The 27,292-nt window shown below is 49.6% G+C and overlaps 1 protein-coding gene across 1 annotated transcript in view; it reads right to left on the reverse strand.

Moving 5' to 3' along the window:
• Positions 1-27,292, reverse strand: part of LOC144151732 (uncharacterized) — a 232,278-nt gene that overhangs the window by 45,305 nt on the left and 159,681 nt on the right. Inside the window, exon 3 of the mRNA XM_077682852.1 lies at positions 16,510-16,833. Within this exon, the coding sequence (XP_077538978.1) occupies positions 16,510-16,833 (324 nt within the window). The remainder of the gene's footprint in view (positions 1-16,509; positions 16,834-27,292) is intronic.

The raw sequence follows: 27,292 nt of genomic DNA on the forward strand, positions 1-27,292 counted from the left end.
GAAATAAAGACGTAAAAAAAGGTGTGCGTGTGTTGCATGTAGTCGACCTTTCCTTCACAGCTTCCCTCACCCAACTTGGCTACATCGTATGTGTACCACTCAGTACTCTCCCGCGTGCAAACACTGTCCTCACCCAAGCATTCTAATTCATATCCTTTTCGCGTTTAACCCAGCTTTCCCATTTTTCATTATCCCCTTCACCTCCCAGATCTGTGGGGGAAAACCTAACGACTAGCACCGACTCGGATGTGCGGCAACTTTTGGTCTCGAGGGCTAAGAAATGAGAAAGCGCGGACGTTACAAGGTCTTCAGGGAACGAGGATTAACTTCCGCATCACGCTCAAATAAATGTTTTTCAACAACAACAACAACAACAACAACAACAAAACGATGTCGCCACAAAAACAACAGCAACAAAAACAACATCAATAACAAAACAACGACGACGACAACAAAAACAGCAGCAGAAGCAGCAGCAAAAACAACAACAAAACAACAAAAACAACAAAATCAAGAACAACAACAACAAAAACAAAAGCAAGAACAACAACAAGAAGAACAAGGACAAAACAACAACAGCAGCAACAAAAAAAACAAAACAACAACAGAAGCAACAAAAACAAGGACAACAACAACAAAAGAACAACAACAACACCAAAAACAACCGCAACAAAAGCACCAAGAACAAGAACAACAACAACAGCAACAGGAACAACAAAAGCAAAAAACAACAAAACAACAAGAACAACAACAACAACAAAGACAAAAAAACAAGAACAACAACAGCAACTACAAAAACAAGAATAACAAGAACAAAGACAGAAATAGCAAGAATAACAACAGCACCAAGAAAACAACAACAAAAACAAGAACAGCAGCAACAACAACAAGAACAAAGACAAAAACAACAATAACAACAACAACAACAGCAACAAAAACATAAAAAACAAGAACAACAAGAACAAAGACAAAAACAACAAGAACAAGAGAAAAAAAAAACAAAAATAAAAAAATCAACAAAACAAGAACAACAACAACGATGATGACAACAGCAACAATAACTGAGCAGATGAGAAAAAAAAACAATTGAAGATCTATTGCTGTATATTTGAGAATCTGTGAGCACCTCATCCCTCTCCCTGGTGAACTTGGGGCTAGGCCCGACTCGCACACCTTTTCTGGTTATTGGAAGCCTAAAACACGCCGTTCCTAGCAACCTCCGCGCACATTGTTCCAACCGAGTTTCCGTTCTAGCCGTCTCAGTGGTAACGTTTGCCCGCTTAAGCAGCGGCATTGGCTTTAGTCGCTTGTTTCGTTACCAGTACAGGCATTTTGCCGCCGCTCCTTTAATTCCGTTTTCTTCTGCGCCTGCTTGGAACTCTTTTCTCTTTACGCACCCACAATATTTAGTCAGGGAGGCCCGGCGGCGGGCATGTCGAAGGCTTGAGACGGCAAGCAGTCGTCAAAGTCGTCGCTTCCCAAATGACAGGCTGGAAGCTGGGCGAATGCAGCTCCATCGCTGCTAGTTCGGCTTGTTCGTAACATTCATTGGTCCACGCTGTATCGTTCTCTTTTCTTAGGTCTTTGTATGCCCGTGGATCGAGTGCTCAAATTTGCGGACGTGGGCCATCTCTTACTCTCAAAGTAAAAGACCAAAAAGAAAATGAATGCGAAACAGCCGCACAAGTATTCAGCAATGGAGTTGTGGTAGTTAAATGTGATCAGCTCGAAGCCTGACCGTCAGTAGAACAAGAAAGCACGAGCCCCTTCCCAGCTGCTGAATAAACGATAATTCTCAGTGCCTTTTAAAAGCGCCAAACACTTGAGCTGTTCGTGCCTGCAGTTTCCATGTCTAGTCGTCACCATCACGTACACCACGAATAAGCGCAAGTTGATAGTTCAACTGTCCTTGCGCCGGTCTCTCCGTTGCCTGCCTTGTTTCTAGGCCTATTTTCATTTCGTACGTGAGGCTGAACCTAAACAGTTGAATATTCATTGGACTCTTCCAAATGCTGCAATTTCACAGGTTGTATCCCGTATTTCAAATAAACTATTCCAAGCTTCGACGACAAAAAAACTAAATTGAAATAAACTAAAACGTAACACACTACCCTCGCACTTGTTGACAGAAAATGGGCGCAGAAGTGACCTCAATTAATGCGTAAAAAGGTAAGTTTTTCAAAGAAAAAGGAAACGTAGGATTTGCCCGCTTCCAAACTTAAGTAATCTAAGTGAATGCAACACGGCGCCGGAAGCCGCGAGATCTACTCAACAGTTGCTCAAATCTACGCCCAAATTTATCACCGCTCAGTGCACAGAATAGAAAACATAGAGGAGGATTTTAACAGAGAAGCTGTTTAGCAAATCCTAATTATTTCTGTCCGCAGCTAGAAATATCAAGAAAATGCCGAGCACTCTTGTGTGCGTGCCACACAGCGACAGCCCAGCGTCCCCGGCGCACGTTTTGTCGATCCAAGCATACCCACTCAGGCAGATTGGCCAAGATTAAAAAAAAACGAACTCCAGCGTTCGCCACAACCATGGCAACATGGCAGTCACATTGCTCACGTCACAGGCTTGTTATGGCTCCACCCACTATATACGGCTGTGCGTTCGTCATTCGCATGCGCTAGGAGGTGGTATAATAGCCCGTCTTGGAAATGCGCCGGATTAGTTGTAGGGATAGGTCGGTTACGGGTCGGCCGCACGCCCGACGAGGAAGCCGCTCGCCGAGAACGAGTACAGAGAGCCAGCACGGACCACTTGGCCTCAGAGAATGGTTCCCAGAGACGTCGGTGGGCCTAGAACAACGAATCTGTTCAACGCAAACGCAACAAAGATGAAGTAAAGGCCGTTGCGGCAGCGAGAAAGAAGCAAATCGTCTGAAATAGTAGACTTTTTTATTGCGAAAGTTTGCTCTGCAGCATAAAACGGTGGGGGCGAGTGAGAATAAATGTACGGAACTAGGTAGTTTTCACTGAGGAAGTCTAAGAAGCTCCGGGGATACGGCCCGAAAACCCAGCGTCTGTAGTCTGGCGGCCGGCCTTGGTTGAGTACCACGCTATTTAATACTTGCTGCCGGGAACTCTGGAGACCACGGCAAGTTCACAGAAGATGGGGATTGTCTGTGGTCGATGGTGACGTAAAGCGACGTAAAGCGAAATGGGCATGAAACGGAGCCCGTAGATCCGAGGGCCATTTGTGGGTGACAGCTGGTGTGAGAGCAGCCCCGATGCGAATCCTTCGTAGCCCCACCTCTTCACGGCGGGTGAGCCCACCAGGAAGGTTTGACCCACACGGTGCAATAAGTTTGCGTGTGGAGCGCTGAAGGCCTTCTCTTTCGGTGACCAACTTTGACATTGCGTCGACAGGAAATAAAGGCAGTGGATGCGTCGTGGGAGGTATACGAGTCGCCGCATCCGCCTGCATTCTGTCCAGGGGTCCGCATCCTCTGGGCCCAAGTAATCTTATCCCTGAAGCTATCCCTGGCAGCTTTCGCGTAGATGGCTTGGGATATGAGCACTTAATGAAGTACCTTCCGGAGGCTTCGGACAGCTTTCATTGAGTCAGTAAAAATGGTGACAGGTTGTGATTGTTCTGGCCTAAGCAGCTTTATAGTCGTCAAGGCGTCAGAAGTCGCTTTGAGCTCGGCAAGTGTTGACGGGGGCCATTGAGTGGCATAGTATTGACAGGTTTGACAGAGTTTACGACGGCTGTGGTAATAAGGCGCCCTAAAACACTGGCGTCGACATAAAACGTATCTTGACCAGCACTGGCTGCGAGTTGCGGCGCGACACAGCTTGACCGACCCAGACGATTACAATCAGTAATTAATATTCGGGTTCAATTGGAGGGGGTTCTGGAGAGGGGTCTGGTGGCGTGTTAGTTCGGAGGCCCATATCCCCCCTTGGAGCGGCCACAGATAAGTACACTTGCGTTTTAAGAGGTCGTGCCTGTCGCCGCTGGTGAACCAATTCATCTATCGTGTAAAGGCCAGCTTCTTCCTGTAGTGCAAAGATGGGCGTTAAGCGAGAAAGGCAAGTAATTGTCCTCATCGCTTCTCTATTCATGGCCTCTAGACGATCCCACTCTGCCCTAGTTATGTACTAAAACTGAGCCCGGTACGTGATACGTGGCTGTAGGATTGCGCGTACGAGAAGCCGAGCCATCTTGGTGCGAGCTCCTCCCGATTTTCTGAAAATCAGGCGAACTAGATGTAACAGCTGAAGGGCGCTCCGGCGAGCTTCCCGGAGCCATGGTGTAGCTGAGCCGGAGGCCGCAACTTCCAGGCGAAGAACGCGGTGGCAAGTATCTTCCGTTACTGGCTGGCCATCAATGTTTAATATAATTTGGTGGTTTTGCAGTTTTTGGCAAGCCCTTCGATTGCCGACATTACGTAACAGTGTGGCTGCCGGGACCGAACCTTGCCGTACCCGCGGCATGTTGAGAAGGAGCCCACCGTCTGTCCTGAAACTGCAATTGAAAATGTACGGTTGGTTACAAGCGACTCGATAAAGGGCCGGCCAGGCGTCGGGAACCCAAGCCAGCGTAGTATCTGTAGGATAGCTTCATGGGTGACATTGTCGTACGCTTTTTTCACATCTAGGGCAGGAATGGAACGATTACAACAAGTGTGTCCCCTTATGAGTCCGGAAAGAGAGGAGGCTTCAAGGCCGTCCTCTGCGCCGATGCGGGGACGAAAGCCGATATGAGAGGGATGGTAAGAACCCATGTCCTCAAACCACCATGTGAGCCTCGATGTTAGCATACGCTGAGCCAACTTGCATAGGGTACATGTCAGAGCAATCGGCCGTAGATTTCTGAGCGTATCCGGCGGTTTTCCTGCTTTCGGGCAGCGCACCATTTCTTCACGCTTCCAGAAAGTGGGTGTGCACCCAGTGGCCCAAGCATTGTTTATAGTTTCCAGTATGACCTGAAGTGGATCCTCCGTGCAGTTCTTATACACTTCGTAGTGGATGCCATTTACCCCGGTGCCGCACGTGTTCCGGCTGCGTCGATAGCTGCCAACAGTTCCGCCATGCTGAAGTGGGAAACGAGACCAGCTGCCGCTTCCAGAGAAAGGGGTGGGCATGCCTCAGGGGTGAAGGGGTAAAGGTCCACCAAAGGTCGGAGGAGGCGTATCATAATTGTGGAAAAAAGCCTTAATTTCCTCCTCCGCAAATTATTGCAAGGAGAAACCCGATGCAATGTAGGCATTGTCCAAGGGATTCTGTGGCTTGCGGCCTAGTTCCAATGCCTTAAACGTGTGCCATATCGAGGCTGATGTCTGAGTGCGCGTTGTATGGCAGAAATCGGGTCATCAGTCTCGATCTTGTTCGAGTGGGGAAAGTTGGGATCCGAACTCATCCCAATAGTTGATCTGGCAGCATCGAGGAGGTCACGGCACACGTTCCACAGCAAGCCTAATATAAATGGGATGGTGATCACGCCCAGCAGTCGAGCTCCAAGTGCCAGGAGAGAGCCCCGTGCCCAAGCCACCAAGTGAGGTTCGGCGAGAAACACGGTGTGCGAGGTTGCGTTTGCCATCGAGTAGGAATTATAACATTATTTAGGAGTTGAAAGTTCTGCCCAGTAAATGTGTCTTCAACCACCTGACCTCTGAAAGTCTGGCTCTGCCACATCTACTCCGTAGCCTTCCGCTTCCTGGGGTATAGTGGAGAGGTAATCTGATGATCGGTTGTCTTGCAAAGTGCACAAGGAAACTACGATGTCCTTGATTGATTAGGACGTTTAACGCGCCGACGGTACACAGTGGAGGGCTCTGGATTACTTTTGACCACCTGGGGATCTCAAACGTGCGTGCTGCTTCACCAGAGCAGGATTGGCCACCCTGGTGCAGTAATGGCCAAAACCTCCCATGAATGCGCCAATTAACCCACGGCCCTCAGTCTCCAGTGGCTACGAAGCAACTGACCACGGCGGCGGTCAGACCTCTGACGCAGCATAGGGTGCTAAGAATCGCTGGAGCCGGACAGGTCACCATTGGAATCTGAACCTGGCAACGTTTCACACGAGAACTTTATCTAGCGAAGCGAGTCTAGAGGTGTTCGAGGAATTAGAGGGCATTAAGTGAGATGCAATAGGGCTTAGTGAGGTTAGGAGGACAGGTGAAGCCTTTATTTACGGCGCTGAAAAATGCACACGTCCTATGTTACCGTGGTCTAGTGGACAGAAGAGAACTGGCAGTGGGATTTATAGTCAATAAAAGCATAGCTGACAACATAGACGAAGGCTGTAGCATTAACGAAAGGGTAGCCGGTCTTGTAATTAGACTTGATAAGAGGTACAAACTCAAGGTGGTACAGGGCTACGCGCCTACATTCAACCACAACGACCAGCTAGTTGAACGCTTCTATGAAGATGTGGGATCGGCAATGGCTAAAGTACAAACACAGTATACCGTAGTTATGGGAGGCTTCAATGATAAAGTAAGCAAGAATCAGGCTGGAGACAAGGCATTTGGGAACTCAGATCTGGCCTGTAGAAATAGCAGGAAGCACATAATCGTCAAGTTCGCAGAACGGAATAATCTACGCATCATGAACACCTTCATCTGCAAATGGGAGAGCCGGAAGTGGACGTGAAGGAGCCCGAACGGGGAGTATAAAAATGAAATAGACTTCATATTATGCGATAACCCTGGCGTCGTGCAGGCTATGGAAGTGCTCGGAAGGTTAAGCTGTAGTGACCACCGTGTGGTAATATCTCGAATTAGGTAGAATTGAGGAGAGACCGTAACAAGCTAGTACGAAAGAAGCCGATCAATGAGCTAACAGTATGACGTAAAGTGAAGAATTCAGGATCGCGGTGCAGAACCAATATTCGGCTCTTTCCGAGGAAGCAGAGTTTACGACACAGGAAGCCAGCGACAATCTTACACGCATATCACGGAGTGTGGAGTAGAAGTCGGGGGCACGATGGCTAGACAGGAGAAACTTTCCCAGGAGACGAAAGATCTAATTATGAAACGGCAAACCATGACAATCTTCATCTCAGATGAGAGAATACAACTAGCGGAGCTTTCGAAGTTTATCAATAAGCCTAAGACAGCTGACCTACGGAAGTATAATATGGAAAGGATCGAATATGCTGTAAAGAATGGATGCGTCTAGGCGTGGGGAAAAAGTCACAAGCAAGGCAATGCTATCTCAAATAGGGATAAAATAGTCATACTAGCCCAGGAGTTCTATAGAGATCTATGTACAGTATCCGGAACATCCAGGATAATGTCGAAAGAGAAAGTAGTTCAGAGGAGATATACGCCCCACCAATAACGGCAAAAGAAGTAAGGAAGGCTTTGAAAGAAATAAAAGGGGGCAAAGCACCTGATGAAGATCAGATAGTAGCAGACCTCTTGAAGGATGGCGGGAAAATTGTACTAGTAAAACTGGCGAACCTGTACACACAATGCCTAATGACCGCGATGGTAGCGGAATCTTGGAAGAATGCGAACATCATCCTAATCCATAAGAAAGGTAACATGAAGGACTTGAAAAATTACAGGTCGATCAGCGTACTGTCAGTCGTCTACAAGGTACTTACAAAGGTAATCGGTAACAGAATTTCTGCCACCCCAGATTTCAGTCAACCTAAAGAACAAGCATGGTTTCATAAAGGCTACTCAACACTGGACCATATTCACACGATCAATCAGGTGATAGAGAAGTGCGCGAAGTATACTACACCACTGTATATAGCCTTCACAGATTATGAGAAAGCATTTGACTCAGTCTAAACCTCAGCAGTCATTCAGGCATTACGGAACCAGGGTGTGGACGAGAATTATGTAAGAATACTGGAGGATATTTACAATGGGTCCGCAGCTACCATCATCCTCCATAAGGACAGCAGTAAAATACCTATAAGGAAGGGCGTCAGACAAGGCGACACAATCTCTCGGATGTTATTGACAGCTTGTTAACAAGAAGTATTCAGAACATAGGATTGAGAACAGGTGGGAGTAATCGTTAATGGAGAGAGAGAGAGAACAAACTTTATTTCCGCAGGACCTAAGTCCAGGTCCTAATTTCAAAGTTCAATTCACCGGATCCACGTAGTACTCCAGAATGTCCGTGCGGATCCGGTGCACGTGTTTGTAGAGAGCTTCCTGGGCAGCCTGGATGTTTACTGTCGGCGGGGGAGACAACCAGAGCTCCCAGGAGGTGATGGAGGCGAGGGATGGGTCAAGTGATGGCGGGGTGCAGTCCCAATAAGAATGAGGGATGGATGGGTAGGAAGAACAGGTGGGACAGGAAGGATGACCAGGGCGCCGATAGATGCGGTGAAGAATGTGATGGGAGGGGAGTGAAGAGGTTTGGGCTTGCCGAATGAGGCACGCAGCCTCACGAGTTAGACGGGAACTGGGGGGTGGGTACAGGGTACGTGATAGGCGTTGGGCGTGTAATTGGTAACGGCGGGAAGCGCGGTGTTGAATACGAACAGTCGGCGGGTGGTACAAGGTTGGCCAGGACATGGGCGGACCCGGGAAAGGTACTCGGGTGAGCGCGTTTGCTAAGGCGTTTCCGCACATGCCAGCGTGGCCAGGAACCCAAACCAGTGTGAAGCGGGGCCGAGGATTCGATGCAAGTATCGGAGTGACGAACTCAGTAGTGTGTGGGTGAGTCTCATGGTGAGCGAAATTACGAAGGGCTGACTGACAGTCGGAGAAGATATATACTGGCGTGCTGGTAGGAACAGTGAGAGTAGCGTGCTCTATTGCAAGGGCAATGGCGTATTCTTCGAGAGAGGTCGAACCCGGTGGGGACAGAAAGGAAAGCGTGGCAGTGTCTAAAGAAGGGAGTTGGAGAAAGGAAGCCGTGCCCGTTGAGTTTGAGGGGATGTCGCTGGCGTCAGTAAAGTAAACGATGGAACCATGGGAGAGTAGAAAATTAATTCGTCTGGAGAGGGCCTGAACGCGCAGTGCACGACGAGCAGGGTGTCGATCAGGATTCATGTTGCGGGGCAAAGGCTCAACCCGTAAATTAGTGAATGGAGAATACCTCAGTAACCTCAGATGTGCTGATGATGTTGCCTTGCTAAGTAACTCGGGGGACGAATTGCAAAGCATGCTTACCGCACTGGACAAACAGTAGAACCGTGGTCCTGAAAATTAATATGCAGAAAATTAAAGTAATGATCAATAACCTCGGGGCAGCACAGCGGTTTGAGATAGGTGGCGAGGCAGTGGAAGTGGTAAGCGAATTTAGCTACTTAGGCCAAGTTGCGACCCCGGATCCCAACCGTGAGGCAGAAATAATCAGAAGGATAAGAATGGGGTGGAGTGTATTCAGCAGGCATTCTTAGATAATGAATGGCAGCCTAGCATTGTCCCTGAAGAAGGATGTGTATGACAGCTGCATCTTACCGGTACTCACCTACGGGGCAGAAACTTGGAGGCTCACTATGAGGGTTCAACTTAAAATGAGGACGGCTCAAGGAGCAATGGAACGGAAGACGAAAGGTGTAACGTTAAGTGACAATTAAGACGAGAGCGGAGTGGGTCAGGGAACAAACGCGTGTTAAGGACATAGGAGAAATTAAGAAGAAGAAATGGGTTTGGGCGGGGAATGAAGCCTCCATCCGTCCGAGGTGGAGGAATTTGCAACAGTACGCAGCAGATGGACGGTACGGGCGAATGTGAAGGACGCATCCATAGTAGTACATGCGAGAAGGTGCTTTGGAAAACCCACTTAGTGTTACTAGGCAAGAGCGCCCTTTTGCAAATTAACGGGCAGCAACCACGCAGTGCTTAGGGCACCTAAGGTGTTGTAGAAGGGTGGTCTTGTCTTCTCCAGCATACACGCCAGAAACAATGTACTGTAAAAAATCTGTGCCTGAAGCGAGATGGGCCTGCACTGGTACAGTCAGATCTTTAGTGACCTCAATTGTTTGCAGAGGTTATAGAAGGCTGACATTTCCAATCCCATGCACCCAGACGGAAATGGTGTTCGCGGGGTTGTGTACATGGACTTCGGCGGACGAGGATTGGCACAAGGTGGTTTCCCCCAGATGAGACGTCAACGTTTTTGCCATCCTGAGATGGGCGGTCCGGTAGCCTTTTGGAAGCGCTTGACGTCCCAGGCCCTGATGGCGACCGTGGTGATTGCACTCTGACGCCCATCGGACAATGATCACAAGGCGGCACAGTCATCGCCTGGGGCGCCGAGGCTAGCTAGGCCCTGCTCGGAGGTCTGCGTGCCATTTGCAAGTAGCATAAATGTGGCTTGTAAAGGCAGTGCAGTTGACATGCCAATCGCTGGCAGCGACTTGATGCTGCGCCGGCTTCCATCTTCGCCAGATGTTGTGCACAGAGGCCGTCGCGGCGGCTGAAGCCTAACCGCCATGCACTTGACAAGGTGACAAGCTGCTCACCGAAAAAGCCTCGGGGGGGGGGGGGGGGGGGGCGAAGAATTCTCCAAACGTGAAGCTTACTAAAGCGTCGGGAGGGTCGTGAAGGTTGCGCACAGCTTCGCTACCTTCAAGTCTTCCGAGTTAGTGTGAGCTTCCTTCATTTTTCTCCATCATTTCGCTTATTTTCTATTATGCCACCCTATTATTCTGTAGTTCCGATATTTTCAGGGCTTTTCTTGGTGATGCTTGCCGCTACGGCTGTCAACATAATTACGCGCATCATCTTGTTGCTGAAACAGTCAGGGTTAGGTGTGCGGAACGTAACAGAGAAACAGTGCCACCTAAGCCAGAAATTCCGCGTAAATCTCGCACGCCTGCAACTTTTTAATCTCCGTTCAAAAGCGTCCCGACGTCGCAAACCAAGCCCGCCCAAAACGTTTCAAAAGGGAAACGAAAGTGCCTCCAAGCCCTTTGGTTTACCCAGCTGCGCGGCCCAGATAACCGGCGGCACTTGTGCGCTCTCCAAGGCGAGGCCGACGGGGGATGGGAGACGCCGCGTAGGCTGCGCCCCTCCTCCCCGCCGCTCTCCCGGATGGCAGTGCATGGCGAATACGGCGAATGGCACGGCGGGCGCCTTAATATTCGCGTCCTTTCATACGCCAACCGCCAGCAGGCGGCGTTTCTTTCTCCTCGCTTCGCTGAAGCTCAGTTCGTCTCATGGGTGTCGTATGCCGGCGGGAACGCCAACCACAGTGGCTCCAAACTGCAATAGGCGAGCCATGCATCCGAACGCCCGTGAGGTCCCCCACAGATGCCATTTTGGAATTCTATTTCACCCACAACAACAAACTCTTTACCGCGGGGAAAGAGTGGAAAGCCCTTCGCAAGTATACCGTTATATGGCGAGGTTTATTTCACAGATGAATTTTAGTTACAAATGTGCGTGGGGTTGGTTTTTGAGGTCGCAAATGAAAGAAACACGTCAAGAAATGTGTGTCGCAGACTGGCAAGATAAATGCAAATACTAAAAAAAAAAACAGATGTGTGCTCAAGCTCCGCAAAAACAAACGAAAAATGTGAGGAAGCGCACTCTAACGCGCCAGAGTTGGAGGTAGCGAAGCTGCACGCAACGTTAACGACCATCACGATGGTTTCAGTCTCCGATTGCAGTCGATTTGCTTCTTCTTTGCTGCCGCAACGACCTTTACTCCATTATAGACGTTATGCAAAAACTGGCGCCCTCTCGCGGGAACCGCGTGCGCTTCCGCCATATAGGGGGATTCCCGGATCTCCGGATACCGCAGTATACATGGTAGCCCGGGGTTAGCGACGCGCACGTCGGCATTTATCGTTGTCCAAGATGCCCAAATAGTGCCGTGTAACTTTCTGTGCTCAAAGATGATACGAGGACGACCACGGAAATAGCGTACACATCTTTTTTTTTATTTCTCAACGGAAGCGTGATTCGAGCCCTGCGTGAAGTCGCTTGCGGGTGTCGACTTCTTAGCGCAGTAATATTATAGCTAGATCGCATGAATAGTCACGAAACGAATAATATGTGCAGGGCTAAAAAGGTGCGAAAGTTAGCTATTTTATAGCCCTGTATTTGCCTCCAAGCACTCCGCACTGCATCGGTCAGCTCGTACTTTACCGAAATGAGGTTTGAGTCTGCCATTCGTGCTTTGCGCGCCAGTGTTATCTTTTTATTCAGGACGTTCGCTGGGCTCTTATGGAAGTACTACGCATTCTTTTATTTGCCAAACGTTACAGGAAATAAGAGATCCGCGAGAGTTGCAACCTTCACGTAGCGCCATGAGTAGCGCAACTAACGTACGTATAGTAAACCGTATATCGGTCATTTACTGCTCGTCGCCTGCTGTTCGAACGTAGCCTATTTTCCCAAGATCAAATTTTTCGAGCGGAAATTTCTAAGCGGTAGTGTGAACCCAGTTTTGTTGTCCAGGGCGCGAGCAGGAGACGCTCAGCTGTCGCCGCGAGGCACGCGCTCACGAGCGCTCGGAATTTTCTCGCTCTCTAAGGTTTTCGCGGTTTCTTTTTTTTTTTTTTTTTGCTAAAGCCTTTGCGTGTGCTGGGGATGCTCGGCGGCCGCCGCGAGGCACGCGCTCACCAGTGCTCGGCAATTTATCGGTAGATTAATTATTCATTGGCAATTAATTGGTAATATGTTGGCAATGTTTAACGCGTTACACGCCACACAGGTTACGTACTACACATTACGGCCAGCTACAACAGCTCAGCTGTTAAAAAATGCAAGGCATGCAGTTTATTATGTTTTTTTGTAGGTTCTCTCTGCGTCCCAGAGGACCCTTAGCGTATGGCTATATCGCGGAGTGCCCCCCTCCCCCATTTCAACCTCGGGGCAGCCCGCATCGGCTCGAAGCGTTTCAGGAATGACCTCCTGAGAAACCCGCAGGATGCGAACCAACACGGATGTACTTTCAATGTTCGCGTTCTCACCGCCCCCCCCCCCCCAAAAAAAAAAAAAAAAAAGGAGAATAAACGCCACAGCCTCCAAAAGCTTCCCTGCCGGTGCCTCCCTCACTGTTTTTTCGATGCATAATGCGTATTTACGAAGTCGCCCGCAAATGTGGGCAACAGAGAAAGATCCACAGATCACTCGTCGCTCATTTTGCTGCGCTTAAATCTGAATATAAAAGGATCGCCAAGCCCAGAAAGCCCCTCACACGCTCCGTACCAAGCAATCCCACGACCGCCATCCCCCAACGTGGCGTCGCGGGCTCGTTTTGTTTTTTCTCCCGGTAGATGGGGGCACTTTTGCATAAGGTCTATACGTGTGAACTTCCTTCATTTTTGGGGGAAGTGTTAATCATTGGACATCCCCTTGGAGGGGCGTACGCTACGACGTGTCTTTCTCGTTCCGAGCAAGTGTTGCCACGGTTACGGCGAACGCTGTTTTTTTTTTAATCGATTTTAGCCAATCTCCCTATGTCGGCATGCTTGGCTTGACAAACGGGCGCGGGGGACGCTGGGCGGTCACCGCGAGGCACGCACACACGAGCCCTAGGCATTTTCTAGGTTTTTTAAAACTGACTGGTGGTCGCCGCAATCTTGGCCAATCTCCCTACGTAGATATGCTTAGCTTGACGAACGTGGGCCGGGGACGCTGGGTGGTCGTCACGAGACGCGCACACACGAGCGCTCGGCATTTTTTTTGGTTTTTCAGCGGTGAAGCTCCTTAGGGGCTCAGGCTGTAGGTGTCTCCTGTTGTCGTCGTCGTTTCATGTAGTCACGGTACTAAAACACCGGGACGCTCCTCTTTGAACGCCTCGCGCGAGAACGTAACTCGTACTAAAAGAACACACCCGGACACTCGTTTTCCAACGCCTCGCGCTGGAACGATTTGTTCCCCTTAACGGTTTACACCTCTGTGGGAAAAACGCCAGGGCGCTAAGAATACACTTATACACTGCATTCTTCGCCCCTCCCTGGTTTCAGGTTAGTGGAGATGGCCCGGGATTTTCCCCGTAAGTGCGCACTGACTCCGTATATGTAGTTCTGTGTCGCGCTTTATTGGCGTATGCTTAACTCAGTAGGTTTGTTCCCAGTGCCCAACCAACTGGCCGAGCAACACGCGTTTTCGCGCCAAGATCCCTTCACCGCCCGCCCAGCTTTTCACCTACGGAACCCCCTTTGCAAAGTGCAGGTTAGCAAACAAGGTTTCCCGCCTGGTCAACTCTCTCCTCCTACCCTGGTTTATGAAATACGGCCCCCACTTTCCTCACAGCTGTGCGCCGCTGCGGGAGTCATCCACATAATGCAGCCTTGTTTCAACAATGAGTGGTCTCGCTGTATGAACAATATTGCGTAAATCCCTCGCAATAGTCGTGTGAACCCCTCGGAGTGCATCTGTAGCCCCGTGTACATGGCCTCGACGGGGGCGGGTTGAGTTGAGAGACGGTCTTAGCTTACCTAGGCCCGTCCGCGTCTATATGAACTCGCACGCACGAGTGTAGTTGAGCGGTGACCACAGCGATGCTTTGCGTCGAGGCGAGCTCGTCTTCCGGTATACCGGTTTCCGCGCCTCCGAGCCTGCGCTATCGCCGCTGTGGTTGTTTAGGCGGTTGTCACTCGGCCACCGCGATGACTATCTCAGCTCCCGTTTTCATATTATTTCTCAAATTTTAACGAATTTTTTTGCCTGCACTTACTGTCGACAATATAAACGAACTATGCGCTGTATTGTCTCTGAAAAAAGTTGTAAGAGGTGTAAAAAAATGTCTAAATATGGCCCAAGAACCCCGCATTGCTACCCCACAAAGCACATCTTGAGACACACTAGCAGCTGTGAATTCGTTTTAGCAAGGAGATGCGTTTTTTTTTTCTAGCAACTGAATTTTTTTTACTGCGCTTCGTATAGCAGTATAAGCGCTTATTTGCCACGAATGGGCAAGGGAGCGGAGGATGATCTTCTGCGTTAATGTTGAAGTGATCATGCTGCTTAGAAATAGGGTAGTGAAGTGATGGCCTGTGATTCATTATAATGTCATCGGAGATGGTCCAGCGTACTGTCTAGCTGTCTAGGATGTTTGGAGAGGAATGACCCACACCTCCTCCGAAAGCTGAAAACTGAACAAAAAAAGCCCGCAAAAGAAAGTTGAAAATACACACAAGAAATACCGAAACAAACCTTATACTAGACCTTGCATCTTGCAAAATTACATATTGTCCAAAGAAAAGAAACCTAATTGCTATAATGATATATATTACACCAATGGCGAAAATAACCAAAATAAAACTTAGAAACAATAAAATAACCCGAACTATTTGGCTACTCTAAGCCAAATCTGGCTGTAACGGCCCCACAATGTATACAAGAGGCGATTGAAAGCTTCACAGTAGAGAATTCTCTGAATTTCTGCAGATTTTTTCCCACGGCGCAGTGACCAGAAACTTTTTCAAAGATTTTGTGGGCAAGTATTTGCAATTTCGGGCGCACAAGCGGATTTCCTGCTACGCGTAGATGAAAACAGAGCCGGCTGTGAGTATGGCACCCATCGAGCTCTCGTGCGACGAGCTAAGTAAAATTTCCATCACGTCCTGATTTGCTCCCCTGTCTTCTGCAGGCCCAATTCTTTCATATATCCTTCCGGGTCCATGAATATATCCTTATTTTTTCTGCCGTTTGCGGTCGAGTAAATTTCTCGGTGTTTTTTATTTTGTTTGTTTGTTTCGTTGATTAAAGGTCGTAAGTAAGGACTTCTTAATCTGTCCACAACGTACGTGGAGCCACTGTCGATGTCATCTTGACCAACGCGCGTACCGTCCGGCAGGGCAACGTCGGCGCGATGGGGGCAGAGGGAACAGCGACAGGCGGGTGAGGTCACATGGGCGTATGGCCCGTAAACTCGGCCCGACCGCTTATACTTGCCCTTTCAGAGCGGGACGAGTTCAGTCAACATACCCTTTGCCTTCGGGTAGACTGGACTCGCCACGACACCTCTCCGACCGAACCCATCCGCTTATATATAGGGAGGTTGAGTCCAAAAAACGTGTAATGAACAATTGGAGCAGGGAACGGTATGTGCGGAACCATGGCCAATCTACGCGTGGGTATGTGCTGCGGACCTGCAACAGTCACCATCAGTGCCTGTCTGTGCGTCTTGCAAGGTTATCTCTGGCTTCGCCGTTTTTTGAAGAGACTGCTCTTCCTCGCCTCTTGCTTGGACAACTGATCGAATTAAACACCATTGAACATGTTTATTTCGGTTCAACTCGCCCTCCTCGGGTCAATGTAAACGTTGCTTGTAGGGGCTTGATGGCGCGGCTGGAGTGGAAAGCGCCTATAGTACTTTGAATAGTAACAAGAAGGCCAAAAACGTTGACAACACCGGACGATGTGCGGTTTACTTCGTCTGATGTCGTCTTTCTTGTTCAAGTTGTTGCTATTTAAAGTACAGGCGCTGTCCACTCCAGCCCTCGCAGTGCTCGCACGGACCCCTTCACTACGCGCCTTTCTCAGTCGTTACCATGATTTCCAGGCAGGGCGGCAATACAGCACATGTGGCCATAGAAGGTTCGGAACCGCGATGTTGTTTGGCCCGCTCTTCCGCAGTCTGGTTTCTGCAGAGGCCGCGAGAGAAGAGGCGACGTGCTCACCTGTTCGACGCGGTAGAGGAGCCTCGTCTTGGAAACGGTGTTGGGCGCGGTCGAGGAGCCGGCCGGGAAGCGTCCCCAAGTGCCGGCGGGCTTGCGGATGCGTTGGAGAGCGGCTCGTTCATCTGGACTGTGCACCATGGTTCCGTAAGAAGGCCCCAGGGCGGCACGCGGAAGAGGCGCCTCGGCGAAGCGGCCGGCCATCGGCTTGCGCTGCGGTGACCGGCCTCCGGGCTGCCGCATGACCTTGCCGAAAGACGACGGCGTCCAGTACATGAGCGCCTTGTCGTCGGGTGACACGTAGCCGAAGGGGTAGGCGGCCGGGAACTGCGGGGGGCAAAGCGCGTGCCATTATTAGACCGAGCCATGAGTCCCGTCTGGACGACCGCGGTGAGCAGAGCCCACACAACTTGGATTACACACGACCAGCAAATATTGACGTCGCTGTCGGTTCGAGTGCTTGCCACCACGCGCCGCAGTACTTTTATCGATCAACTTTGGCGCTGCAACAGACGCTGTCAAGCGGACAGAACGGAACATCGAAATGAAGAAAAGAAACTGCTTCGCTCTCGCTGTCCTCTCCAAAGACGACAGGACAGAAAGTTGCGTTCGCGACAGCCATAACGGCGTCTTTACACACCACATTCATGCAATAGTCGCTGTTGCTTGATAAGGCGAATTCTGGCAACGGCAGTTAGAGGAATATTTCCTAACGAGGGGGCATTGAATTCAAAGCGAAAGCTCTCCTTTGTTGAGAGAGAGAGAGAGAGAGAGAGAGAGAGAGAGAGAGAGAGAGAGAGAGAGAGAGAGAGAGAGAGAGAGAGAGAGCTCTTTAATGAAGGAGAACCCCGAGAGGTTTGTCGGAATCTCAACACCGACATCCTATTCGGCTTTCGAAAGGGTAATCAGGGATAGGAAAGGCCCTATCGAAAGCAGGGCGAAAGAAAGACGAGAAAAGAAAAGAAAAAAAAAAGCAAGAAAAAGCTGTCAGTTCGTGTGAGCAGTTTCATGATTGTCAAGGTAGTATTCTAAGTCATTTCAGTGACGTTTATCTAATCCTGGTAATAGATAACGCCACTAGTGATTTGCGTTGAGCTGAAGTGGAGAGCCATTAGTCGAGAAGTACTTTTTAGATAATTAGTCCTGGGCGCAAGTGCTCAATGTTCTGCAACAAGCGGCATCTTGCGGGCATATAAAAGGGGCACTCTGACAGCGGCTGTTCCATGGTTTCTGGCGACCCGCAGTTACCGCAGTAAAGATCCGTGATTGAGCAAAGTCTAAACAGGTATGATTTCGTAAGCGCTGCGTTGAGTCGTTGTCGGTTATATAAAGTCTATAGTTGGCGCGCAAATATAGCTCTGGCAGCTTCACCGGCAGCTCGGAGTCTATGTAGTACTGCAACGGCATGAGTTCGAGCCCACACGATTGCGAGCGATTTCTTTTAACTCTATAGATTTTCAACGTAAATATGTTCTCAATCAATGTTTGTATCCATTCTTTTGTATACGTATAAGTGGTTCAGTATGTTTTAATTGCTTTAGGCGTAGTGTGCTGCTAATTACCAGTGTATAATCAGTCTGCAAGAATCACCGTATTGAATTGGTGCTTTCACCTCTGCAGAAAGGGCACGTTCTGTTCTGTAGGCGTAATGGAATGTCGAGTCCGGGTTGCGAGATATCCCTACAAAAGCAACACGAACAACCTCGCAGACATTAACGGGAGAAATTTTCACAACTCGTATTGTTCAGAAATATCACCGTGACAACTAAAGAAACGTGCAAATTTAGAAATATTATGACAGCTTTTATTACTAACGATTAATTCTGTTTACTACGAAAATCGTCTTAATTTTTTTCATGTATGATACCATTCTGTTTCGAAATTTGTCAAAAATGTCTGATTGCGTGTTTGATTCGGGCAAATCTCTCCATTCAGGTAGTGTTTGTCACAACAAGAAATGTTCATACACTATTATACATTGATTACCTACCCGGTATGCGCTGCCTAATAATGTTTCTAATTCTGCGACGTGTCGCAGAATTAAGCGATACATCGTTTTCAGAATAAATGACTTCTCGCCAATGAAACGGCAAGTTGAGCTTCGCAGACGACTGCCTTCCAGGGTGGGTAGCAATTAAGGCTTAGCAGTACCGGAGACGAAGTCAGTGCGTGAATACCGTCAGAATACGAACCCGACCCCTTCCTTTTGTAATTACAATTGACTCTCGTAACACGCAGTGCACGTAGACTGAAACTTCGAATACCGAATTTACACTTAAACGAAAAGCACAAGAAAAGCATTTTTATTAGTTTGCAATAGGTCTCCCTTCTTGATGCCATTCAGAATGTCGACTTTCACCGCCAAGTAGAGCGTACGAAGTTACCAGGTTGGTTGAAAGTGCTGTCGAAATCTATTGAGCTCATCAATGAAAGGGAGACCGCTAGACGTCAGGCTGCAGAGGCTAATTGCCAACGAGAGAAAGGAGAACGTGAACTTGAGAGGGAGAAGAGTGTGCAGATTCTCTAGCAACAGCAACTCCTACTTCAGGAGGAGGGAAAAAAGCGAAATCAGGAAGGTAAGTAGTAATAGCTAGAGCACAAAATGTCACGCACTCAAGTTCAGGGTTGAAGCTGTGCGCATTCATGAGCGGCAACTGAGCGATTTACGTTTCGAATGAGTGTCCTAATGCGACCCTATGAGGTAGGAGTGGAAATTGGTTTTTTTAAAGACGATAGTCTTTCTTGGGATACTTAAACCCAGAAATTTTGCTCTTTTTTTTCTTTATTGCCAATCTCGGACAGCAACACCAGGTACAAGGTACAATGACAAATAAAAAATCACAGTGATGCCACCATGCCCCCAGGGCCGGTGTTGTCATTTCAAATTCCCTAAGCGTAGTAGGGGTTAAATTTTAGACAACCACTCTGGTCGAGAGTTCTTCACTCTCTGAACTTCAACCAACTGTGACACACTTTCCCTAAGATACTGTGCCGCTGGTCACGCGTCTACATCACAATGCAGCCAAGCCATGCGCGAACGCCAAATGCTGTGCAGACCCAACAACATTACACTGTCAAATGGCATACCGTCCTCTCTATCAATGCGCAAAAAACGTATGCCGAGTGGGCTAAGTGGAAATTCTTTCTGGAGTGATCGTTGGAGGACCTCCCAAAGAAACACTACGACCCAACAATGAATAAAAACATGCTCCACAGTTTCAGGTTGTTTGCAAATAGGACAGTCGGTTCCCCATAGCACTGAGAGCCCCCTTTCTTTCATCCAAGTTGCGACTGAAAGTATATTCGTGTGCAATTTAAAAAAGAAAGTTTTTGCCCCAGGTGACACTTCCATTCGCTTCACTCGTTTTAACACATCTTGTCCTGGACCATTGCTGTACAGAGCTCTATACAGTGGCACTGGGAAGACTACGTCACATACATCCTTATATAATTTTTTCCTTGTTACATTGGCTAGATATTACATTGAAGAACGCGTTGCTAAAAATCAGAATTTCAAAACGATTTCTTTAAAATATCCATGGACACCACTTGGCATGCAGCTTGAAAAAATCACTCTCTGTATGTCTGTCTGTCCGTCTGTCTGTCTGTGACTCGATTCAGCCACCCGGCCAAAGTAAAACAATGCCTGCGCAATAGTCTCATATAGTCACAGCTAAATCTACCCGTCTATGTCCGGTGTAATGTTCATACATGTCAACATTGTTGAAGAAGAACAAGACATTACGCAAATATGAGACAACAAATCAATACAGAAGTGATATTTGCAGCGTTCCTTTATAAAAAATCATACATGCTTCATTTTTGCGAAATTAAATACTTCATCAAATGCAGAAAAAGAATTCACTCCGCCGTCGCCTGCTGTCGCCCGCGCCACTGTAGCTTTTGGCGCCGTATAAAGAAATCAACCGGCAACAGTTACGAAATGTTCCACTAGATAGGGTCCACGTTCTGCTTGCAACGCACGTGGAGTAGGGAAACGCGGTTCTATAAACGTTGAAGTAGGGCGCCTCGATTCACGCGCGTCTTCGCCGCACGGCAGCGTTAGCATCGAGACACCCGGCCTAAAGCAGTGGAACGCGGTAAATTTAAAATAATTAAAGCAAACCTTTGGCGCCTTTACCTTGGGAGGAGCGCGACGCAAGAGGAACAAAATGAGAGGTGAGCGGGAAGGCGAAGGGAGGCATTTACTTGGCAAAAGTCGATAAAGACTATCGTGTTTTGTCGACATTTGCAACGTAAGGAGCCGATATGCGGCCATTTTTTTTTTTCTGGCGCACGTGCGCACGCGCGAGAAGGCAAAGTTTATTCGTGAAACATGGCTGCAGCATTTGCCCAGTCTTTTACCTGGAGAGACGTCAGATGTGATGGTCCGCTTGCCAAGAGAGGAGGCGGAAGATTACAAGAACGTCAAACCTAGTCGTCTGCGAAAATATAGGCTGCAAGTTGAGGCACTTTGCCAGAACTTTTGGGAAAAGTAAAGACGAACTGTACTCTGAGTTAGGAGGAGGAGGAATGCCTATAATGAATGAAGAGAAGTCAGCCTATCACCTGAAGGCCAATATGAAAGAATGGCTGAAGGAAGCGAAGGCTTTCGTTGAGCATAACATAGTGCATAATTAAGTGGTTTAGGCTAGAACAGTTTTACTGCCGACTACTGGAAAATGTCATGCACTGGCGGCAGTACTGGCCAGACGTAAACACTGTAGACAGGGCAGCTATATCCGCCGGCGAGTTTGTCAAACGTCGCGCTGCACCGGGGCTAAAGGATGGCCAGAGAGATTTCGGGCAGAGGCCTGATAGGTCAGGGTCGAAAGTCGGAGCTTCCCTTGAGAAGGACAACACTCGCGAAAGTGAAGGCCCGGAAAGCGAAGCTGACCGAGAAAATATAAGAAAGGCGCAGACGCTTAGGCACAGCGCGGAAAGAAAACGTTCTGCTTGTTTTAACTATGGGCACACTGGACATTTAGCTGCAAGCTGCATAAAACAGCAAGCTTGCCTTCGGCTCGGTCAACAAAAGTGACGAGAACATGCGGCTGTTACAACCCTATACGCGCAGCCTGATTGCCATTGGCATACCGTGCCGAGTACTGTGAGATTCAGCGGCGACAGTAGCTGTCGTTCACCCCGCGTACGTCGAACATCATCAGCTAACCGGGAAGCGTCTGTAGGTGAAGCGGGCTGGAATCGCAGAACGTGCGCAGGCCGGCTGCTAAAATTAGCATCGAAGGTCTCTTCCGTGCACTCCAGACAAGGCCGCAGCTTGTAGCCGCCTCCTATTGAAATGTCCGCACCTATTCTCGAATGGGTCCAATCAGCTGTTGCTCGAAAGGGGCCCTGTTTTTGTTGAAAACCTAGAGTCAGAGCTGTCAAAAGCACACGATCATGACCGTGTTAGCTGAAGCGGCCTTTTCCTCTTTGCAGGGCGACCAGGTGGTACAATGAGATAACGGCATCGCATCTGCCCAGATAACAGAGGGCAGTACGAGTCCAATGAGACCGACTGTACTTCTGCCGGAAATGCGGTTTCCCCTGAAACTTAGGCTGCTTTCAAACGATCAAACAGCTCGCAGTGACATCGCGACAGTGCGAGGTAAGTCCACCGCACTGCAAGATCAGGCACCCGACGACGGCAACAGAAGGCTAAGTTTCTTGAAATTCCGGCGGAGCGTGTGACTGGAGCGACCTTTGAAAGCCGCCAGAACGGGCCCAGGGCAGTCCTGGCAGCTGAGAAGTAGAAAGGTAGCACCCTTCAGAGTTTGCGTATCGAGGGGGGTGCTAAAGAGATACAATGGTTAGAGACGCGGGATCACTGAAGATGAGAAACCGCGCAAACTTTTGGCGAATGTTTCAGTGCTGGCACGCCGAGTGGTAAAGCCGATCGCTTGCGTGCCTCGAGAGCCTCGAGAGCCCCGTCGGGGCTCTCGAGGCTTTCCTCGAGGCTCTCCTCTCTCAAGGTTCGCCGTTTCCAAGTCTGTTTCTATTTGTGTGGGAGATTTCCTTGGTCAAGGAGCCCTAAAAGTCAACGTTTCAAATTTGTGCGCTTGGCTAAAGTACTGATGAGCTAAAATGTTAATGTAGTAAGTTAATCCCGTAGTTGTGTCAGAACTAGACACCTGGTAAAGCTTCACAGTGGATTTTCCTTCGCAGTTGCCTGCGACGCAGTTGTGTTTTCGCTGTTGTTCTGTCACTTGCCTGACCAAGTCAGAGCCGTTCCAGTGGGACACATCGCCAAGTAACCGAACCTATAGAGCTACAGCATGCTGTATTCAGCAGAGTCACTTGTGAGAACAGCACAGTGTTCATCGGCTTAAGCCAAGGGTCGAGCGTCTACCGAGGACATCTCATCACTAGCATCTCTCCGAAAAATGGTTGATGACCGTTATCCATCGTGATCTCCAACTCACGTCGGAGAGGCTGTTACCAATCAACGCTGATGTGTGTGTTGAAGCGGCGCGCCGGCTTTCACAGCGCACACCACGACCTACCGATGGGCTTTCCTGCAGAGCTCCAACGGTCTGTTGCGAAGACCACTTCTAGGACTTAACCGTGCAAGTCGGTACATGCTGCGGCGCTGACGCGACTACGAGAATGCAGCGCGGTCAGAACCGTCTTGCGCATGTTCGGCCTTGCAGCCGCGGCTGTTCGCGGGGTCCGAGTCATCGCGTCTCTGACTCGGCTAGAGCACTTTTGCTTGGGTTCGTTTAGCTCCTGTGCTTGGAATGTGCAGGTGCCTGTTTTTAGATTTGCATTGGAAGCTATAAGGGGTGGTGGTGGTGGTGGTAAAACATTTATTTAAGAGGTTCGCGCTTGAAAGCGAGAGAAGCCCTCAGTCCAGGGCCCCTGCGGCGGCTGCGGTCCTGCGTGCCCGGTCCACCGACTGTTGCTGGTCCTCAGGGTCCGAACTGCAAAGCGTGGCCTCCCACTGCTCGAGGGTGGGGGTGCGAATAATTTTGGCTGCTGGTGTGTTCTGGCAAGCCTACGTGGTGTCTTACAGCGTCGCATGTTCGCTGCAGTGTGGGCATGTAGGTGGATATATTGTGGGGTGTATGACGTGCAGGAAGCTAAGGTGGGGGTATGTGTTGGTCTGTAGTTGCCGCCAGGCTACAGCCTCTTCTCGTGTAAGCTTCTGGTGCGGTGGTGGGTAGACACATCTGGCAAGGCGGTGGTCTCTCTTGTGACAAGAACCAGTGCGCATTCGGGCTGCGCTGAGAGCATTTCTCTGTCCGCTTGAGTTCCCCTGTTGTAAGCGCGCGAGTGGACTGCTACCTGCATCATCGTTTTTTTTTTCTGCAAGCTACGTTTAACTCTTCAACGTCAGAACGGCGGCAACTGTTCTGCAAGCCGCTCATAAATCGCACTACCGCGACAGGACGGGACGTAGTCGTGTGCCGCTGCATGTAACAACCCCCAACAGTGCCGGAAGTGCTGGATGTTGGCGGAGATGGCAAGCAGATAACGGCGGAAAGTTGCTGTAGCAAGCCTCCGCAGGTTAACATTCCCGGAGAAGGAACGCAGTGGGTACAATTCGGAGTCGATTTTCTGCATGAGAACAGCACCGATAACCACGCAGGGAGAACCCACGACGATTCTAACAGGCACGTCAGTCGTGAGATGGCTGAGAAGGAACAAACAGGTGGCGGTTTATTTAAGCAGCCTGGAAAGCATTTCGAGCTTGCGCTGGCCAGGAGATCACGAATGAGGAGTTACTGGTTGTGTGCAGAAACTCAGTCAGTGGCCCTGCGATACATATGTGGTGCAGGCTGGGAACCTTTTTCCCTCTCACATTCACTCACTCAGTCAGTGGGTGAAGAAGAAGCTAGGCGCAGCGCCGAATACAGCATGGTGATGAAAAGAGGGCGCAATGAACTTTCATTAAACTGCAAGGTGCTGGTGTCACAGCCCCCGCCCGGTGAGAGGGCAAAATAAAACAGTGTGAAAGAGAAGGGCGAAAGAGGGAAACACCACTGCGCTGTGGTGTTTCCCCCTTTACATTCTTAGCGCTGTTTTATGTTCCACCATGCTTCACCAACTAATCCTAGGTTCCAATTTAATCGGAAAAAAATTACACCATCTTCCCGTAGGGGAACCCTGAGTAGTATGCAAAGCAGCCATAGGGTCGATTCAAGTGCCCATTAGTTTTCAGTTCGTCATTGAGCCCATGGCTGTTTTGCATACTACTCAGGGTTCCCCTACGGGAAGATGGCGTAATTTTATTAGATGCGACGGGGCTATGTCCCTCCCTTGTCGTTGTTGCGCCGTCCACGCCCCCACTGCGCATGCTCGGCTTGCTGAACGCCCGGTGGTGTCTTACTCTTTAATGGCTCCTGGAGCGACAGTGTTACCGGTGTCTTCCTGGGCGGGCCCGAGATGAGCCGAGCATGCGCCGTGGGGGTGTGGACGGCGCCACAACAAGGGAGGGACATAGCCTCGACCATGAGATGCTGGAGCGACAGTGTTGCCGGTGTCTTCCTGGGCCGGTGGATGGATGGACGACGGACGACGGAGCCGAGAGCAAGAGATGCTTTGCATCTAAAAGTCACCGGGAGAAATTTACTAAGCCCAAGAACTCACGCAGCTGGATTGAGGTAGCGGGTGCTAGGAAGCCTTTAAAAGCCTGTGCGTGCGAGGAAAAAGACCAATCAACTGTCAGTGCCGAGATGTGGTTGCGAAGGAACTCGAGTTCGGAATACCCGAAGAGGCATTTCTGGTCGTTGGGAACAAGCCGAGTTCTTGAAAGCATTGAAAAGGTCCCGGATATTGTGGAGTAGGATCTACCCTGAGGGTGACGTCAACGTATACAAACACAGCAGAGAGGCGGAGAATTACCTTGGCATAGAATATTTGAAAGAATTCAGCTGTGTTGCGTAGCCCAAAAGGAAAGCACACAGGAGGCGATTAAACTGCAGAAAGCAATAAGAGCTCCCTGAAAAGCACACCGTTTGGGTCAACGGTGCTTGCGCCAAGGAACTTCACCATTTTGCTGAACTGCTAGAGCGCGGCTACCTCAGAGCGCTTTGCGGGTGAGCAGGTGCTGGAGGGGTGCGCGCAGACGCCGTAGGGCGGTCCAAAATTTTATGCTGAAATCGCTGGTAGGGGCCTCGTTAGCGTCGTCGTAATGTGTACCGATGACGCCCGCCACATTGCCAACTGCCATGTTAGAAGTTGTGTGGCGAAACCGGGAAGTCTCTTATGTGACGTTGTGCAGATCGAAGATAGCTTAGAAGAAGGAGAACTAAACCAGCGCGATCTTGCGGCAGAACGCGCCGACGCGGGAAGACGAAGCAGGATTGGGGTGACGCCTCGAGGGTGCGGAATGGGTCCAATGTACGGAAAGTGTATTAAATCGGTCTCATCTAAGGACGGAAAGGCAGAGCCGCAGACCGAGCATGTGCTAGAATTAGACGACCTGCGCAGCAAGCTTCCGGAACCGAACTGCTCGAGTGGCGCTCGTGCAGAAAGCACGCGCCGCTCGTCTTTATATAGCGAAGCATCAGCTCTCCCATAAAACCCGAAATGTGACCGCTGCTGTAGTCGCTGTGTCGTTGTACTCGGCGTCAACACAAATGGCACGGAAACGGCCGCCGCTGTAAGAAAACCAAAATTAAAACCGTTTCACTCAGCGTGAAAGCTGTCGGAAGTGCAGAGCAGTGATTCACCATAATGGGATGTGGCGCCGTTATCCACTCACTGCTACCACCCACCACTCTCTTCGTCCTCTGTGTCACTCCTCTCTTGATGAATTGAACGCACGTTTGTCCAGTGTAATTCAAATTTCCCGCCCTCGCAGTGCTCGCGCGCCCCCTGGGGCCTGGAACAGCGCGAGCAGGATCTCGCACGTGCCGGTGGCCCCTTACTGCGCAGTTCAGAACGCGACGTTTTTGGCGGCTACTTTTTTAAGACAATACTCTTTCTTGGGCTACTTAAACCCAGAATTTTTTTTTCCCTTTAATGCCGGTCTTCGACACAACACAGAAACACAAAACAAACGTATTCACATGAGCAACTCGAGCGACAAGCCACCAACCTATATGAAGGCTGAGTCTCTCTAAAATTCAAGGGTTCTATCCTTGACAGCCACTGAGGAGTGCATGCCTTGCACTTCTGGACTTCTACGTACTTCGCCACGTAGGGCGGGCGTCCACATCACCGTGGAGCCAGGCCATGCGCGAGCGCCATATGCTATGCAAGGCCACCAACATAACGAGGTCCAAGGGCGCCCCCTCCTCGTTTTCCACCGCTAGATAGCGTATGCCATGGGGGTTCAGCGGGAAATCTTTATGAAGGGTCCTCTGGAGGACATCCCGCAAAAATACCGCAGCGCAACAATGCAGAAAAACGTGCTCTATCGTTTCTGGTTGTTTACAAGTTGCACACTGAGTTCCCCATGGCACAGATATCCCTCTATCCTGCATCCAGGTTCCAACAGACAAGGTGCCTGTGTGTAATTTGAAGAAAAAGGTTTTCACACCAGGGTGGACCTCCATTCTTTTGACGCGCTTTAGCACATTTTGGCCTGGCCCAGCACGGTAATTATATCTATACATAGGGACGGGGAAAACAACATCGCAAATGTCCTTATACAGTTTTTTGCGTGCCACAGAGGACAGGTACTCGCCAGAAAACGTGCGAATAGAAAACGGGCCGTCATAAAACTATTTACTTAAAATACCCATACACGCCACCTGGCATGCACCATGGTGGTACTACATATTCCGGCATAGCACGCGCCAGCCGTACTTGCATAGCACTCTGCAAGAACGGGTCA

The sequence above is a fragment of the Haemaphysalis longicornis genome, unplaced genomic scaffold (genome assembly GCF_048455015.1).
Source record: "Haemaphysalis longicornis isolate Haplotype H1 unplaced genomic scaffold, Haemaphysalis longicornis Haplotype H1 scaffold_9, whole genome shotgun sequence".
Classification (NCBI taxonomy): Eukaryota; Metazoa; Arthropoda; class Arachnida; order Ixodida; family Ixodidae; genus Haemaphysalis; species Haemaphysalis longicornis.